The sequence below is a fragment of the Athene noctua genome, chromosome 3, assembly GCF_965140245.1.
Source record: "Athene noctua chromosome 3, bAthNoc1.hap1.1, whole genome shotgun sequence".
Classification (NCBI taxonomy): Eukaryota; Metazoa; Chordata; class Aves; order Strigiformes; family Strigidae; genus Athene; species Athene noctua.
In genome coordinates this window covers 29192318-29206596 of record NC_134039.1, presented here as the reverse complement: position 1 = coordinate 29206596, position 14279 = coordinate 29192318, and the positions used below count along the sequence as shown (strand labels likewise).

General features: G+C 39.2%; 1 protein-coding gene across 10 annotated transcripts in view; it reads right to left on the bottom strand.

Moving 5' to 3' along the window:
• Positions 1-607: 607 nt before the first annotated feature.
• Positions 608-14279, bottom strand: part of NCF4 (neutrophil cytosolic factor 4) — a 77080-nt gene continuing 63408 nt past the window's right edge. For 7 of the 10 annotated variants that reach the window (XM_074902432.1, XM_074902427.1, XM_074902430.1 and 4 more), the window contains 10 exons: positions 10731-10825; positions 8855-8939; positions 7537-7690; positions 7193-7263; positions 6296-6423; positions 5245-5302; positions 3609-3707; positions 2747-2877; positions 2588-2653; positions 608-1795 (listed from right to left, as the gene is read on the bottom strand). In XM_074902432.1, coding sequence (XP_074758533.1) covers positions 1567-1795; positions 2588-2653; positions 2747-2877; positions 3609-3707; positions 5245-5302; positions 6296-6423; positions 7193-7263; positions 7537-7690; positions 8855-8939; positions 10731-10762 — 1053 coding nt within the window. In that variant the 5' untranslated portion in view covers positions 10763-10825 and the 3' untranslated portion in view covers positions 608-1566. Of the gene's footprint in view, positions 1796-2587; positions 2654-2746; positions 2878-3608; positions 3708-5244; positions 5303-6295; positions 6424-7192; positions 7264-7536; positions 7691-8854; positions 8940-10730; positions 10826-12100; positions 12140-14279 lie in introns of those variants that run through there. The other 3 variants (XM_074902434.1, XM_074902435.1, XM_074902433.1) reach the window with 3 other exon arrangements.

Below are 14279 nucleotides of genomic sequence, written 5' to 3'. Positions count from 1 at the left end.
CTGAATACGTTAGTTACCTCTGAAATTTAATATACATGGGTTCTTCAGGTGGAACCTTTGTACATGGTAAGTACATGTGGCCTGTAGCATATCTTAAAACACATTTTAAAGATCTTAAGCACTTCTTAAAAAAAAAAAACAACACAGGTTTAAAGGATAGGTCACCTTAAATATTTTTGTTGTTGTTGAAGATCTTGTTACCTGATAGCATTAGAGGTAACATCTAAGAGAAAAAATTTTGCCAGTTTTGGGAGGAGCAGGTTAGTTATTCATGCATCATTACTTAACTGTTTCTTAGTACCTTCAGATACTTGTTAATCTTTTCTTTTGTCTGTATAAATTTTAGCAGCATGTCAAGGACAAAGATTTTTTAAAATGAGGAATTGTAGCTTAATGCCACAGAAACTAACAGTAGAATCCAAAGCCTGTTTGAAAACTTTTGACTTCATATTTTTTACCAGTTATACTTGGTGGTATCTTTTTAACACCATGACTGCATGATATTTTAAAAATACAGTTTTAAGGTATCAAACAATAAGTAAAACATAAATAACTTGAATGTACAGGCAGCTGTAAATTTGTTCAAGAATATTTAATTGCATGACCATTAAAAAACTATTGCAAGATATTTTTTTATCAATAATTAACGCCTCCTTATGGAAAGCTGAATAAGTAACATTCAAACTCTGCTTCAAAATTATCTTACTTTCAAGCCAAAAAAGAGCTGAATTATTCACCACCCCCCAAAATCTTTTGAATAGAAACTGATAAAATAAACTCTTATGCAACTTTATTTGATGAAGAATCTGATACAGTAATTTCTTGTTAGTTCTACTTTTTGATGAGATGTCAGAAAGCAGAAGATAGATAGAAAAGAAATTGCTATTTGAATAGGCATCACAAATTTTTCCAGAATGCACAAGTAAGCATTCTGTACAATTACAAAAACATCTATGAGGAACACCACAGGTGTACTAGGTTTGATTCACTGAATTCAAAATATTGGCCAGTGGAAAGAAGAAAGCAGAGGTGGGCTACAGTTTCTTCACTGAAATATGAAAAGTTTTCTTGATGCTTCCAGAGCAAACTCTGAAAGCCTAGTCAGACTTCCACGTGACAGAAATAATAAAGCATTCCTAAGAACTGTCACACAAACCTTCGTATCAGGAAGTGAAGATAAAATTATGGCCATCTAGGAAAAAAGCTTATGAAAACATTCTGGACAAATAATTAGCTCTGTGAGAAAGAAAAGAGATTAGAGCAGGTCTTGGGGCTCAGGACACTAAACCTCTATTGCAGGCTAATGCTGACTTGCTTTGTGAATAAGGCCAGTGATTTTATTTCTCTGTTCCTCACTTTCTCTGCTCTAACTGGGTGTTTCTATTACAGAGGGGTGCTAAAAAGCTGAAGCAGCTAAATAAGTACAGATTTTACATTGAAAGGTAATATATTACTGAAAATTACTCTTTTCAAGCTCACTTCAATGTTCTGTTAAAGGAAAATATCTGGAGGAAGTGATTAGAGAAGGACTGTATAGTTACCTACCAGAACACCTCTATATAGCACTTATGTTGCTCTTACTGTTTGAGTAGCACCTATTCCTGGACTAGTGTTGTAGACACCCAAGTCATCTTTGTGAGTGATGTGCAACTTCCAAGGAAAGAAATGTTTCTCAGAGGGCCTTTTTCTGCTCTGAGACACCATGAGTTCAACATCCTGATCGGAGAGCAACCGGATCAGATCACCATCATGGTCCCGGTAATTCAAAACAATGTCATCTTGGTCAAACTCCTGCCTGGTAGAAAAAAAAATTGATTAATCTCCACAAATCAAGGAATGCCTGGGAGGTGCTGCATGATGGACAGTAGACTGGAAATATAATTCATTCTGCTAAAAGCCACACAAAACCTTAGGTGTCTTGGCATTCTTGATACAGCTAGTACTAGAAATCATACAGCCATATTCATGCCGTGTTGTGTTCAAGCCAAGAAATGCGACAGAACAAAGAGCCATTTCTAGTAAAACAATATGCAGGGCACAATTAACCTATGAGTTTGTTAAAATTCCCACGCATAAGATTTGACTGTAGTTACTACCCACTTTTGCCTACTTAAGATTGCTTTTTCTGAGGGGAAGGCAGGTTAAGGAATGGAAGAATATTAGCACAGGTATTCCATTACTAATATTTGATATTCTAATGTTTTGATATTCAACACTAGATTAATCCAGTTTAACACTAGTTTAACAGGTGTTAGAAGGCAGTCTCCTGCATCCTGAGGATGTATATTAGACAAAATGTCCTTGCATGAGGATGTGGCTCTGGTCTTAGAACAAGAAATGGAAACTTCTACTCAGCATAATTGAGTTAGAAGCATGTGGCATTCCATGCTTACTGACAATCCCAAGGCAGACTAGTGTCTGCACAGTTGGCCCTGGACCAAGTCAAAGCACAACTTCTTCAGGACACTTGGAAAGCGTTTCACACCCAAAACATGGTGATGACCATGTACAATATGGAAAATGCAGGACTGGAAGGAACTTGATAAATGTTTATATGATATTAAACAACTAAATGCTTGCATTGTACCTCATCAATTCCATGAGGTCTTTGAATGATGGAATGCTGCTCAGATCCTCTTCCACTGAGATATCCCTGTAACAAGAACAAACCTAATCATTACACATCATGAAAAAAGATCTGTCAGCATTTTTTCAGCAGTAAACTGGAACACTTTTTTCATATTACTTGATAGTGCTCACAGTCTCGTCATGGTAATAACAGCGAACTTTATTAACTGTGTCTTCCTGCTGTGGTAAATCTTTTATGATCTTCACAAAAGCACATGGGAAAATCCCAGTGGCATCATCAGCTGTCCCCTGGAATGATAGGTGGTGTTAGAATGAAGAAAACCATGCCATTTTGGCCACATACAATAAGTTCTGAAATTCGATTAATTTCCACTGAAACATAGGAATTTTTCTACTATAATTAAGAAAAAAAAAGGCTATGGAAGTGACTTGATGGCATCCCTACAAAAAGAATATACAATTCTGTAGTCAAATAAAAGGCAGGGGAGTGAAACTGTGTAAAAAAACAAGTCAGATGGTTACCAAGAAAGGCTGTGGTGTTTGAGCAAGCAGAGATATCATATCAGCAAACACACAGTATGTTCTTCTCATCCTTTTTCAGAACATTGCTGCATTGCCCAAGTTCTCTCTAATCAGGCTGACGTGTGTTGTGGTATGAAGCATGAAGTATACAACAACTCACCCTGAGGCAAGAAACCAATTAATTGCTGAAATGGAGTTTCCATCTCCTTTCTGTGGCCTTTTCATGTTCTAATCACTTCCAAAGAATTTTAAAACATTCCAGCAGAAGCAAATGCAAATGAAAACTGAAGTCTAGAGGGCACAAAATTTGTAAGCTAAAAACCATCAAGGAAAGATACAATTTCAAATTTAGAGCCAAGGATTTATTCTTGGCAGTAAGACCTGATTATGATACAGTTTATCCTTGAAAGGAGACTCATCCCAAGGACTAGGAGAGCCCTTCCTACTCATCTATTTCAAGGTATGCTAATAATTGAGTACTGGTATTGCAGTCTTACCTCCAACCAGTCTTTGTTTACTCTGCTGAGTAGATAGATCAAGTCTCCCTTCTTGAAGCTGAGTTCCAGTTTATTGGTTCCAGAAAAATCAAACAGTGCCTATGGAAAGAATAACACTGAAATTATTAATTCACAGAACTACAAAAATGAATCTTCCTGCTCTGTTCTTGGGGTGAGAACATAAAGCAGAATGATAGTATGCTCTTCGTCACCACAGATGTATTTCTGAAATAAAACCATATATATGACTGTAGTCTGAAGTTCTCACAATTTCTTCTCCTAATCAGCACACACAAAAATGCTTTCAAGAAGTAGTGAAAGCACTAGGATAAACTCAGAGAGCTACATGCTAGGATTCCTAAAGTGGCAGGGCACTGAGCACCAGAGAAACATAAAGAAGTTGAAAACACTTAAAATCAAGTAAGTCAGAGATGAAGACAATTGACAACTTGAAAACTTGAAATCCTGAGAAATTAAAAAATATGTATGATTTCCAGCTGCAGTTTTTCAGCTTTCAGATTTGCTGAAAAATATCACAAAGAGCCTTAAAAAATTGTGGAAGTGTTGAGTCCTAATTTAATGATGACTAACTTGTTTTTACATCTACATATGAGGCCTGTATGCTGAACTGAGAGATTTGGAGATGTCTGGGAAATTATCATGTAGTTAAAATGGAACTTAGATGCCCCCTTCAGGGAAAAAAAAAAAAAAAAAAGGAGGTAAGCACATGCCACCACCCTAACAAGATATTTTTGAATAACTAAAGAGGCCAAGTTACCAAAAATTCACATTTCCCCAGTTGTCCTTAGAGAACATTGTAGCCATTTAAATACTCTTAGAGGAGCAAAAATGAAAAGGTGTTCTTTATTCTGTGTTGAGATGGGGTTTTTTGGTCTTCTTAATGCCAAGGGTTCTCCTAATTAAAAAAAAAAAGACAATGGCTACAGTTATGGTACCAGTTCATATGTCTACTTAACATATGTCTCTTACAAAAGCCATTTTATCTATTGAAAAGTTTTGGTAGGTATATTCAATACTAATAAATTAAGAGATAAAACCCAGGAGATAAGACTGATCCAAGACCTGCCATACTCAGTGTAAAAAGCAAACCCAACAAACCTCAAAGCACTTGCATGGGGGTTTTTTAATCTTACATGGCAAATTGCATGTTCCAGGAAGCAAGACCATGCTCAGACAAGTACTGGTTACAAAGCAGTTCCACATGTTTAATACCAAGGCAGTATACAGCAAAAGATTAGGGTATAGGCACTTTTTAGTAGAACACTTATGTTACAAAAAATATTAAGATGCCTCACCTGCAAAGCTTTTAAACATATGCTGAAGTCAATGAGACTGAAGATTGTGCCATTTGGCAGCTGTACATGTGTCTCAGTTTTGACCCTTGGGTGATTCTGACTTCACAGTGGACCTTCTTATTACTCAAGTAAAGAGGAACAGAACACTTCTTTCTATTCTTTGATTTTAGTAACAGGGAATGAAACAATTACTTCCCTGCATTGATTTCACTTTCCCTTCTTAACCCAAGATCTAATTGGAAAAGGCAACTTGATTGATGAGATGCCAAAGTGAAAGAGTTTAATTGCCTATCCTATGACAGGTTGTGCAGAGTACTCACCTCAGCCCGTGGTGTTGCCATGCGGTCAAAAATAGGCACTTGAGGTGAAATGCTTTTACTGCAAAGAAAGGAGACAACAGGGAAGTAAATATGTCTTTCCAGTCATCATAAATACTACATGATCAGTAGTACAATGTCTGCATTTTCATTATTTAAGAGGCCAGCAAGCCATAAATCACTGGAGAAACCGCATGAGAATCTGTGTGCAGCACTGAAGTAAGTAAGTGCAACAACATCACCCTAGTTCTCTCAGTTTCAGTGCAGAGCAGCAGCAATCTGATGATATCTGCTGCTGAGAACAGATGGAATTTTCAATACAGTCAGTATCCTCAACCTCTCTTCCACAGCACCACTCAGCCTCCCTACTCTGCCTTCTGGGCATCCCTGTTTCTAACATTCATGACATTCAGTTCAAACTCCACCGTCATACACACATCCAGGAACACATACACACATGCAGTCTTTGCACTGCTTGAGGTAAGTGAAAAGGAAGTGTGTTCATCTTTGTTATGTTGAAAGGAGAATTAATTTCTCTGAAGGGTAATGAAGTATGACATCTACCTAGCAGTTCTCCAAAGGGGTGTCAATGATGCTATGTAGGACAGGCCCCTGTTTAGACAAAGGACAGTAACAAATTAAATATTGTTTCATTTAGTGTCTGAACCAGATCTCATTGAATTCAGTGCCCAAACTCACACTGACCTCAGTGGTACAAGCCTGTGTCCTTAATATTAGCCTGTGTATTCTGCTCATTATAATAAATACTGCCATTAAAGAATTATCAGATAGAGCTGAGCAGCATTTTTTTTAAAAGCAAGCTATACGCTCACTTTGGAAGTTTCCTTTAATGCAAGTACCACATTCACTTCAGAAAATTGAGATTACTGAAAACAAGAAATACCCTGTGTTCACTCTACCACAAAGATCCTCATATTAGGACTTCATGGATTCACTTGGGAAACACAGTGGTGATCCTAATCTCTCTCTCCCCCCAAAACTGGACAGCATCTCTTACATCAAGCAATGGTGAAAAAACATGCCAATCACTTACACTCGGCGTGTCCGTGGGCGAAGCCGTCTCAGTCTGTGAGGCACCTGTTCGCTATCAAAGGTTGAGTGGTAGAAGAACAGTCGTACTTCTTCATCCATCAACACCCAAATGGGTAGACAGAGTAGGTTCTGCGCCAAGAGCAAGTAGGAAGCAGTGTAACAGTGGGAGAGACCAATTCTCTATTTATTTACATGTAACAAATATGCATCTCTGACCTACAGGATCATGAAGAATATTCATTACTGCCAGAAATCTCCCTCCTCTCCCTTCTCACTCAGCAGGACACAGCTGAACAGCTGTTTACTCCTCAAGTTGGCTAATGTATTGCTTCACTCTTTTTGTGCCTGATTTACTGCAGGAGTAAATTGCGCTTTGTGTTTCCCTTCAGAATATGAATGACTGTGGAAAGAAGCCAGTCTTAAGTACGGGAAGTCTTGGCTAGTGCTTCACACTTTTACTCATTTAAAGTCAGGTCTTCAATTAACCTGCACACAAAAAATTTCTCTCCTTGATGCTACTGGCTGCATCTTCACTGCAGAGCAGGTACAGCCAGCAGCCCACCCCACTCGACTAGTCCCTTAGGTGCACATGCCAACTCCATATTCACGCAACATGTGGAAATTCACCATTTCCTCATATGTCTTAGGGGTTTTTTTTGTAAGAATATCTATCTTCTATGAAGGCAGGAAGTGAGCCTTTGTGAACTGCACACTCCAACAGATCTTAGAGTCTGAACAATCTGGGGAATAGGACTGCTGGTTGTCCCACGCTGTGGACACTGTCTTCAGAAAACAGAAATAGATACCTAGGACTACAACAGTACTGTCTCTTAGCTGATTTCAAGAGGTAAGTATCTTCAGTGCTCAGTGCAATCTCTACCTTAAAATTAAGTTTTACCTTCATGTAGGCATTTAGGATAGGAATCCTGTTCTCAGCAATTTCCTTTTTGGCCCCAACATAAACTTTTCCTGGAAAATATAAAAAGCGTGGCAGTTATTGAAGAAAAAAAAAAAAAAATGGAGGCTGTCAGAGAAATGAAGCAATCAGAAGAAAGTAGGATCTCCAAGAAAATACATATTTTCTAAAGCATTTTAAGTTTCTAAATTAACCTTACTACAGATGAAGTGATTGTCAATGGAACTAGTTCCTTGTCACAAACACTTCCCTACAGTGCACTCTTTAGGACAGGCTGGGGCTGAAAAATCTGCTAATCATGTGCAGATTTGGTACTGACAGCTTACCTGGCAATGTGGGGAGTGTGCAGGTAAAAGGGCTATTCTTGCTCTCTGCCCCATATCTCTCCTCTAGTTTGGTGTGCAGGGCATAAAACTGACGATAGCGTCGGAAAATCAGGTATCTGCCACCACCTTTAATCTTTACTTCAATGACAAACATCTGAGAGAGAAGAGGGATTCAGGCTGATGTTCATACTTGTCAACATTTACCAAATGAAAGTGAGGCATACAATAGGAGCATAATATCAGTGCTCCAGTAGTGGGAATATTGTCTTAGGGGCAGAGTGGAAAGCAAGCCTTCAGTTATGCCTCTGCAGGCTTAAGTACTAGGAAATAACAAGAAAGCACCAAACAGTGTGGTATGTGTGGATCCAGCTTTCCCATGGATCATGATCCTGTGGCTGCTTTCTACTATATAGTCTTCAAAGGAAACCTGAAGTGACTAGACGCCACTCTATGCTTACACACCTTCCCTCAGTGACAAAAACACACATTAAGGAAGTAAATACAGATATTTTACTATAGGATGCTTTGGACATCTAAATCTATAGACAGACATCTAAATTAACTGATTTTCAGAGTCTTAGGTCTTTTTGACTTCAAAAATTACACAATTTCAGAAAATATGGCCTGACCTCCTTAAGCTGCTACTTTTTTTCTTATCTCTTGCCAAAACTGCTTTGCTCTAAAGGGGGCCATGATTTCCATGCACTGAACTCTGAGTCACATTGCAGCCAGATCCTTCAGAAAACATAAAGACAGAGGAACCAAACATCAGTATATTCCACAGTAACACCTGCATACTGCAATGGGAAGGTTTTATGAGCAGTATCTCCTGCAAAAGCAGAAGTCAGACTGAGCTCTCTTATCCAAAATCCCTCCTCAGAAAATCTCATAGTGCTCTTCCCTACTATTCCTTTCCTGTGTGCTCTTTCATGACTTATTAGTATGCTACCTTCTGTGGAAATGGAAGCATCCTAACTTGCCAGTACCATGGAATAATGATCCTGTCCTTCTACTGCCTTTGAATTCCTTTTCCCCTATCTTCAAAGGTACAGCACTCTAACAGGAAATAAATCAGAAATTAGGTACAAATTTAGAAAACAAGCAATGTTAGAGAATATCTTTGTCCCATTTCACCCAAGCAACACATTTTTAGGCTAAATCTGTGATAGACTATTCCAGAAAAAAGAAGCACTGAGTTCTCCACACAGAACTACTCATGCCAAAAAGCAATTACACCGTATTAACTGCATTTTGCTTCCCATAATCAAACCAGCCACAGATGAAGGTGTATAGAGACAGGATAAATCCCCTTTCTTACGTAATAACTAGTAAAGCCTTTCTTCTCTTCAATATCTGCAATGTTAGCTGAAACAGGTACATCATCTGGAAGCTGGTCAAAATCACTGTGAAGCAAGAACAAAAGATGTAGATTACTCATACTGGCATTAGCTTTTGGAGGTCTCTGTGCCATAAAGAACAAAGATAGTTAGGCAACATCACATTATCTAGTGTTAAAACCAAGAAGCTAGAAACTCGTGGTGTCATTCTCTTCCTCTGGAGGTCTGACCTTGATATGTCAAGTTTCTATAAGTTTAGCACAAGTCAGCGACCATTGTGAAGATTCATCAAGCCTGAAAAACAACCCTATCATTCTTAGGCTTGCTAGAGTAGCAGGACTACAAAAGAAGCACTTGAGCTGGTAAGCTTTTCTTGAAAAATAAGATCAACTCTGGATGCATTCTTAATCCTCCCTACAGCATCTAGTAGACATACAATAATGATTTTGCATCAGTATCTCTTATTCTAAGGAGATCATTATATACCATGATTTATTGTGTCATTATTACTGCATTACTGTAGGGAATTGGAAACAGTTCTGAGAAAAGAGCTTGTTGTGCTAGGTGCTGTAGAAACTGACATCATGAACCTAATTCTTAAAAAGCTTACACTCTATGTGTAAGATGCATACAATGTACCTTATACATATAAGAAAAGAGACCACAGAAGGATAAGTACAAACAGGAAAAAAAAAAAAAAAAAGCAAAGAAACAAAGACATAGTATTGGTCTATATCATAACTAGTGGTATCTGTATCAGCTGTCAACATGTTTTCAGGTTTTCTTGTAGACAACACAGTAAAGCAGACTCTTAGGCTTTGAAAAAAGAACAAGTAATCTAGCAAGTATTTACAGGGAATCCTCCCAGTCACAGCAGTTAACCTGAAGCAAGCACAAAGATACTAATTTGAAAGTGTCAAAAATGTGTGAAAGAACACATGATAGTGGGCAAGATTAGAATAAGCTTTGCAGATCCTAAAAAGTATTGGATTTGAAGCAAGAGAGAAGGAAGGATCCCTGCAGGAACACCTACAGAGCAGCCATATGACCACACTCTCATGTTTCTTATCTATACTGTCCACACAATAAAACAGCATGGATTGGCAGGGGCTTCTTCCTCTGGGACCTTCTCCTCGGTACAACATCTTTGACACACAGAAGAAAAATTCATCTTTGCTTCAATCTTACAACTCAGTGTTTAGAGTGGTATTTATATTAACACTTACATAAAAAGGACCAAGAATGAGTTAAAATGAAAAAAGGATAACAGAAGAGGTAGAGAGAAACTTTAAAAAGATCATCTAAGACATGCCAAGCTAACATAATGTTAAATATTCTGATAATACAAAAAACATGGTAGTTGTCTCAGTTTATTCTGCTAGAAGAATATCCCAAGCAGGGGCTTCCACAATGTGTAGCCCATCTGGAAGGCTGAAGTAATGATGCAAAGTCTTGCAATAGCTTGCTGTACGAGGAGAATGACATGAATCAGCACCACCCACAACACCATAAATACTACCACTTACTGTGAAGAGGGATGTGGTTATGGAGATCAAGAGATATGATTAGTCATATCAGAAACACTCATACTATAAACCCTGGTAAAATGGAAACTACAGCTATAAAGAGGACAATGATCCACTATTGTCCTAGGTAGTGAATATTGCCCATGAAAAGAAGAAAGTCTACTCCAACTTAAGAAATGGCCTGCTCCACACCGAGCAGCCTAATAGTTTGGAAGCTACAATAACAAGAAGTCTTTTAGAATCAAAGAAGCTTGCATCCAAAGTAAATTAACAGATCGTAACAGTCACATGGAGGCTTTTGGGGAGGTGGTAGGAGGGAGAGAAACATTACCTCTTTTCTCGCAGCTGTCGGGGAAGAGACATGGTTTTCTGCTTCTTAAACCAGATGGCTAAGTTCTATTCCTCCACTTCTTGGGCAGTTCCTGGCTGGGTAGGATGAACACAGTCAAAGTAATTCTCCCTGCGTGAATCAAGACTCCTTTACAAGGCCTCAGATCTTTTTTGTAATGTCTCAGTGTCAGAGGATTTCTTCTGTACATCCCCACCCCCATGAGATTGAGGAAGTAGAGAAAAAACAGTCATAAAGAAAAACCGTTTTGTGATGTCTGTGATGTATCGAAACTGCCACAGTTGAGAAACCAAAAACCCAGCAAAAAAGCAGAAACTCTGATGCCCATCTTCTATTGTCCACTTCTTCAGAAAAAACATCTGCCTGTGTGGAAAACCAGTATGAGGGGGCTCAACAAATTCCATTTACCCCAGCTAGAATTTCCCCACATACACCTCTACACTAATGTTTGTAAACTAGGATGAGTATTTCAAATCCCTTCTTGAAGCTCTGTGATTCCTGAGAATCTTCCTTTCCATGGACCAAGAGCCAGGAGGTAGAGCTAAAGAATAAATTTTCAAGTGGGAGCAGAAAGTATGGTCAGGAAATTCGACCTTGCCAAACATACGGGTACTAGGGTATCAGGCACAGGAGATTACGAGTTGAGCTTTGAAGGATGGATCAGTGCAAGTAAGATGAGTCCTTGAAAGAGCAGAAATCTTTTCAGCTTCATGTGCTCAGAACAATCCATATTTGCCATGTACTAATACAGTGTAGTGGCTCAGCCAAAATCCTGACTGCCCTGCCTTGCACAAAAAGGGTAGTGATATAGCATTTGTACAACATCAGTTGACAGTCTTTCAAGAAGAAAGTAAAAGGAAGAAGGCAATGAGGAAACCATCTTTTCCTAACATTGTGGATAAGTTGCAGCATAGCTTATCTGCCTTTGTTAAAAGCTGTCACATGTACTATCTTTGTCTCCCCATTTCAGTCTTTGACTCTCTTCCATTTTCATGTTCAATACATATTTGGTTCTTTTTCCTCCATCAAGCACAAAAATTCTCATCTGAATGGAGCAAAAGTCAACCAGCATCCTTCAAAATAAAACTATTTACAACTGTAATCATGAGCCTTGAGAGTAAACTGCATTTCACTGCATTTTAATGAAGTTCTTCACCCATCTTTTTCCTGTGGATAACTGAAAGCACCATTCTAGAATTTGAGAGATGATATAATGTCTCTTGATCAGAAAGGACCAGGAGAAGCTACAAAATTCTGAACTGCACTTCCTGAGTTGCCTGCTACTCTGTGCTGTCCACACAGACTGAGCAGAGTAGTTTTAAATGATGTTAGATATGAGTATTTTTCCAGACCTTCACACTCAGCTGTGTATTCCATTTTCTTGATTAGTCCTGCTCAATGTGCAGTCCTCATGTAATCTGAAGTCAGGCTCATTATTCTCTTCCCTTTGCCTTGAGTGAGAAAATAATTAAGTTCTCCAACTGCAATCCTCTTGCTTTCTCCTAAAATTAAGAAATAAGAACAGATCACCTTGACCCGAACTTTTAATAACAAGATCACGATATATGAACTCATGAAAATTCAGAGGAGCCCTCCCAACACAGGCAAAAACACTGTGGAAAGCACAAGAACTGTGCAAACTAATAGAAGTGAAATAGAAAGGCTGGAGGAGTACTTATAAGGTAACTTTTTATATTTGATGCATATCATAGTTTTGACAAGATAATTATAAAAAGGATACTCTAATCTTTTCAAATCTCTTGGAAGAAAATCTAGATACAATGCAGGTATCTTAAGAGACAGAGGATGTGACAGAATGCAAAAATACTTGCTCATTGTTTACCTGGAGACATGACTTGTCAAGAACAAGTCAACAGACCACCTCACAGACAAATTGTCTACACAACTGCTTTGCTGTAAATCAAGTAAAACAAAGTGAGAGCAGCAAATCAATTTCACTACCCTCTACTAGATATTATAGGAGAGAATAGCCCTAACCTAACCTGAGAGAATAGCCCTGCTAATAAAGTTTCTGATTGTGAAATACTTTGTTCTGAACCAAACCAAAACCAAGATCTTATTTTCTGATGAAAAGGCAGATTCCTACCTCAAAAGACTGGATAGCTGATTGGGTAGAGGGTCACTGAGGCTGTGAGAGACTAAGATTCAAAACACTGCTTTGCCATGTTCTTCTGTGACAAATCAGTGCCTCAACTACCAGGTGTTTATCCCAATTTTTGCTATTGTGCTACTACAGTAGAAATAGTAGTTTCCACTGCTGAGGAAAAGGGCTGGGTCTAGTCAAAGCCACATTCTCTCTCTACTCAAGTAATTATTTTATGATAGATGAATTGAATAATTGTCCATTACAAAATTTATACCATAATGACAGTACCCACATCCAGAGATATGTCTGCACTAGTGTGGTGGTTTAAGCCCTGCCGGGACCGGATACCACATTGCCGTTGACCCTCCCCCACCCTCAGCCGGTCAGGCTGGAAGTGAGGCACAAACCCCGGGTTAAAATAAGAAATTTAATACAACAGTGTGATAAAAAATCTGAACGACAACAGTAAGCAGTAATAACAGTAAACAAGACAAAAGATATACAGGGAGATACCATAATAGATACAGACAGCCCTGTGCTTCCCGCAACCAAAACTACAAAGGAAAAGTTCCCACATTCTCACGCCCGGACCTGACCTCAGCACAGTATGAATAACCCGGCTGGAGATCCCTTCCCCCTCTCAGCTGGGGAAACTTAACCCTATCCTAGCTGAACCAGGACATAATCCACCCCTTTATTCTATACCATCTCCGCCATGTCCAGCTGCCATTTAACAGTTAACAACAACAAAACAACAATTTACAAAGGCACAGCATGTTCTCACCCAGAATCAAGTCCCCCTGTGGTATACATCAGACCTCTCCACTGTCCTGCATCATTCACCAGGTACACACAGGTCCTTGAGCAAAAGCAATCCCATGGATGGGTTTGCCTTTACCTTTGCCTGGCACAGGACTAAACCAGACCACTTTTCCCAATATATTGCTCATGCGCAACACAGGGACTTTATCCCCATCTACAGCACGTGGAGGTTTTGACTGAGCCGGGCCAGCTCAATTGGCAGATCCTCTTGTGTTGACTAGCGAGGTAGCCTTTGCTAGATGCATGCCCCAGTCTTTGAAGGTCCCACCTCCCAGTGCTTTCAATGTGGGTTTTAACAGTCCATTGTAGCGCTCTATCTTCCCAGAGGCTGGTGCATGGTAGGGGATATGGTAGACCCACTCAATGTCATGTTCTTCTGCCCAGGCATTTATGAGGTTGTTTTGGAAGTGGGTCCCATTGTCTGACTCAATTCTCGCTGGAGTGCTGTGTCACCACAGGACTTGGGTTTCAAGGCCCAGGATGGTGTTTCGGGCGGTGGCGTGGGGCACTGGGTAAGTTTCCAGCCATCCAGTGGTTACTTCCACCATTGTGAACACATGGCGCTTCCTGTGGCAGGTCTGTGGCAGTGTGATGTAGTCGAT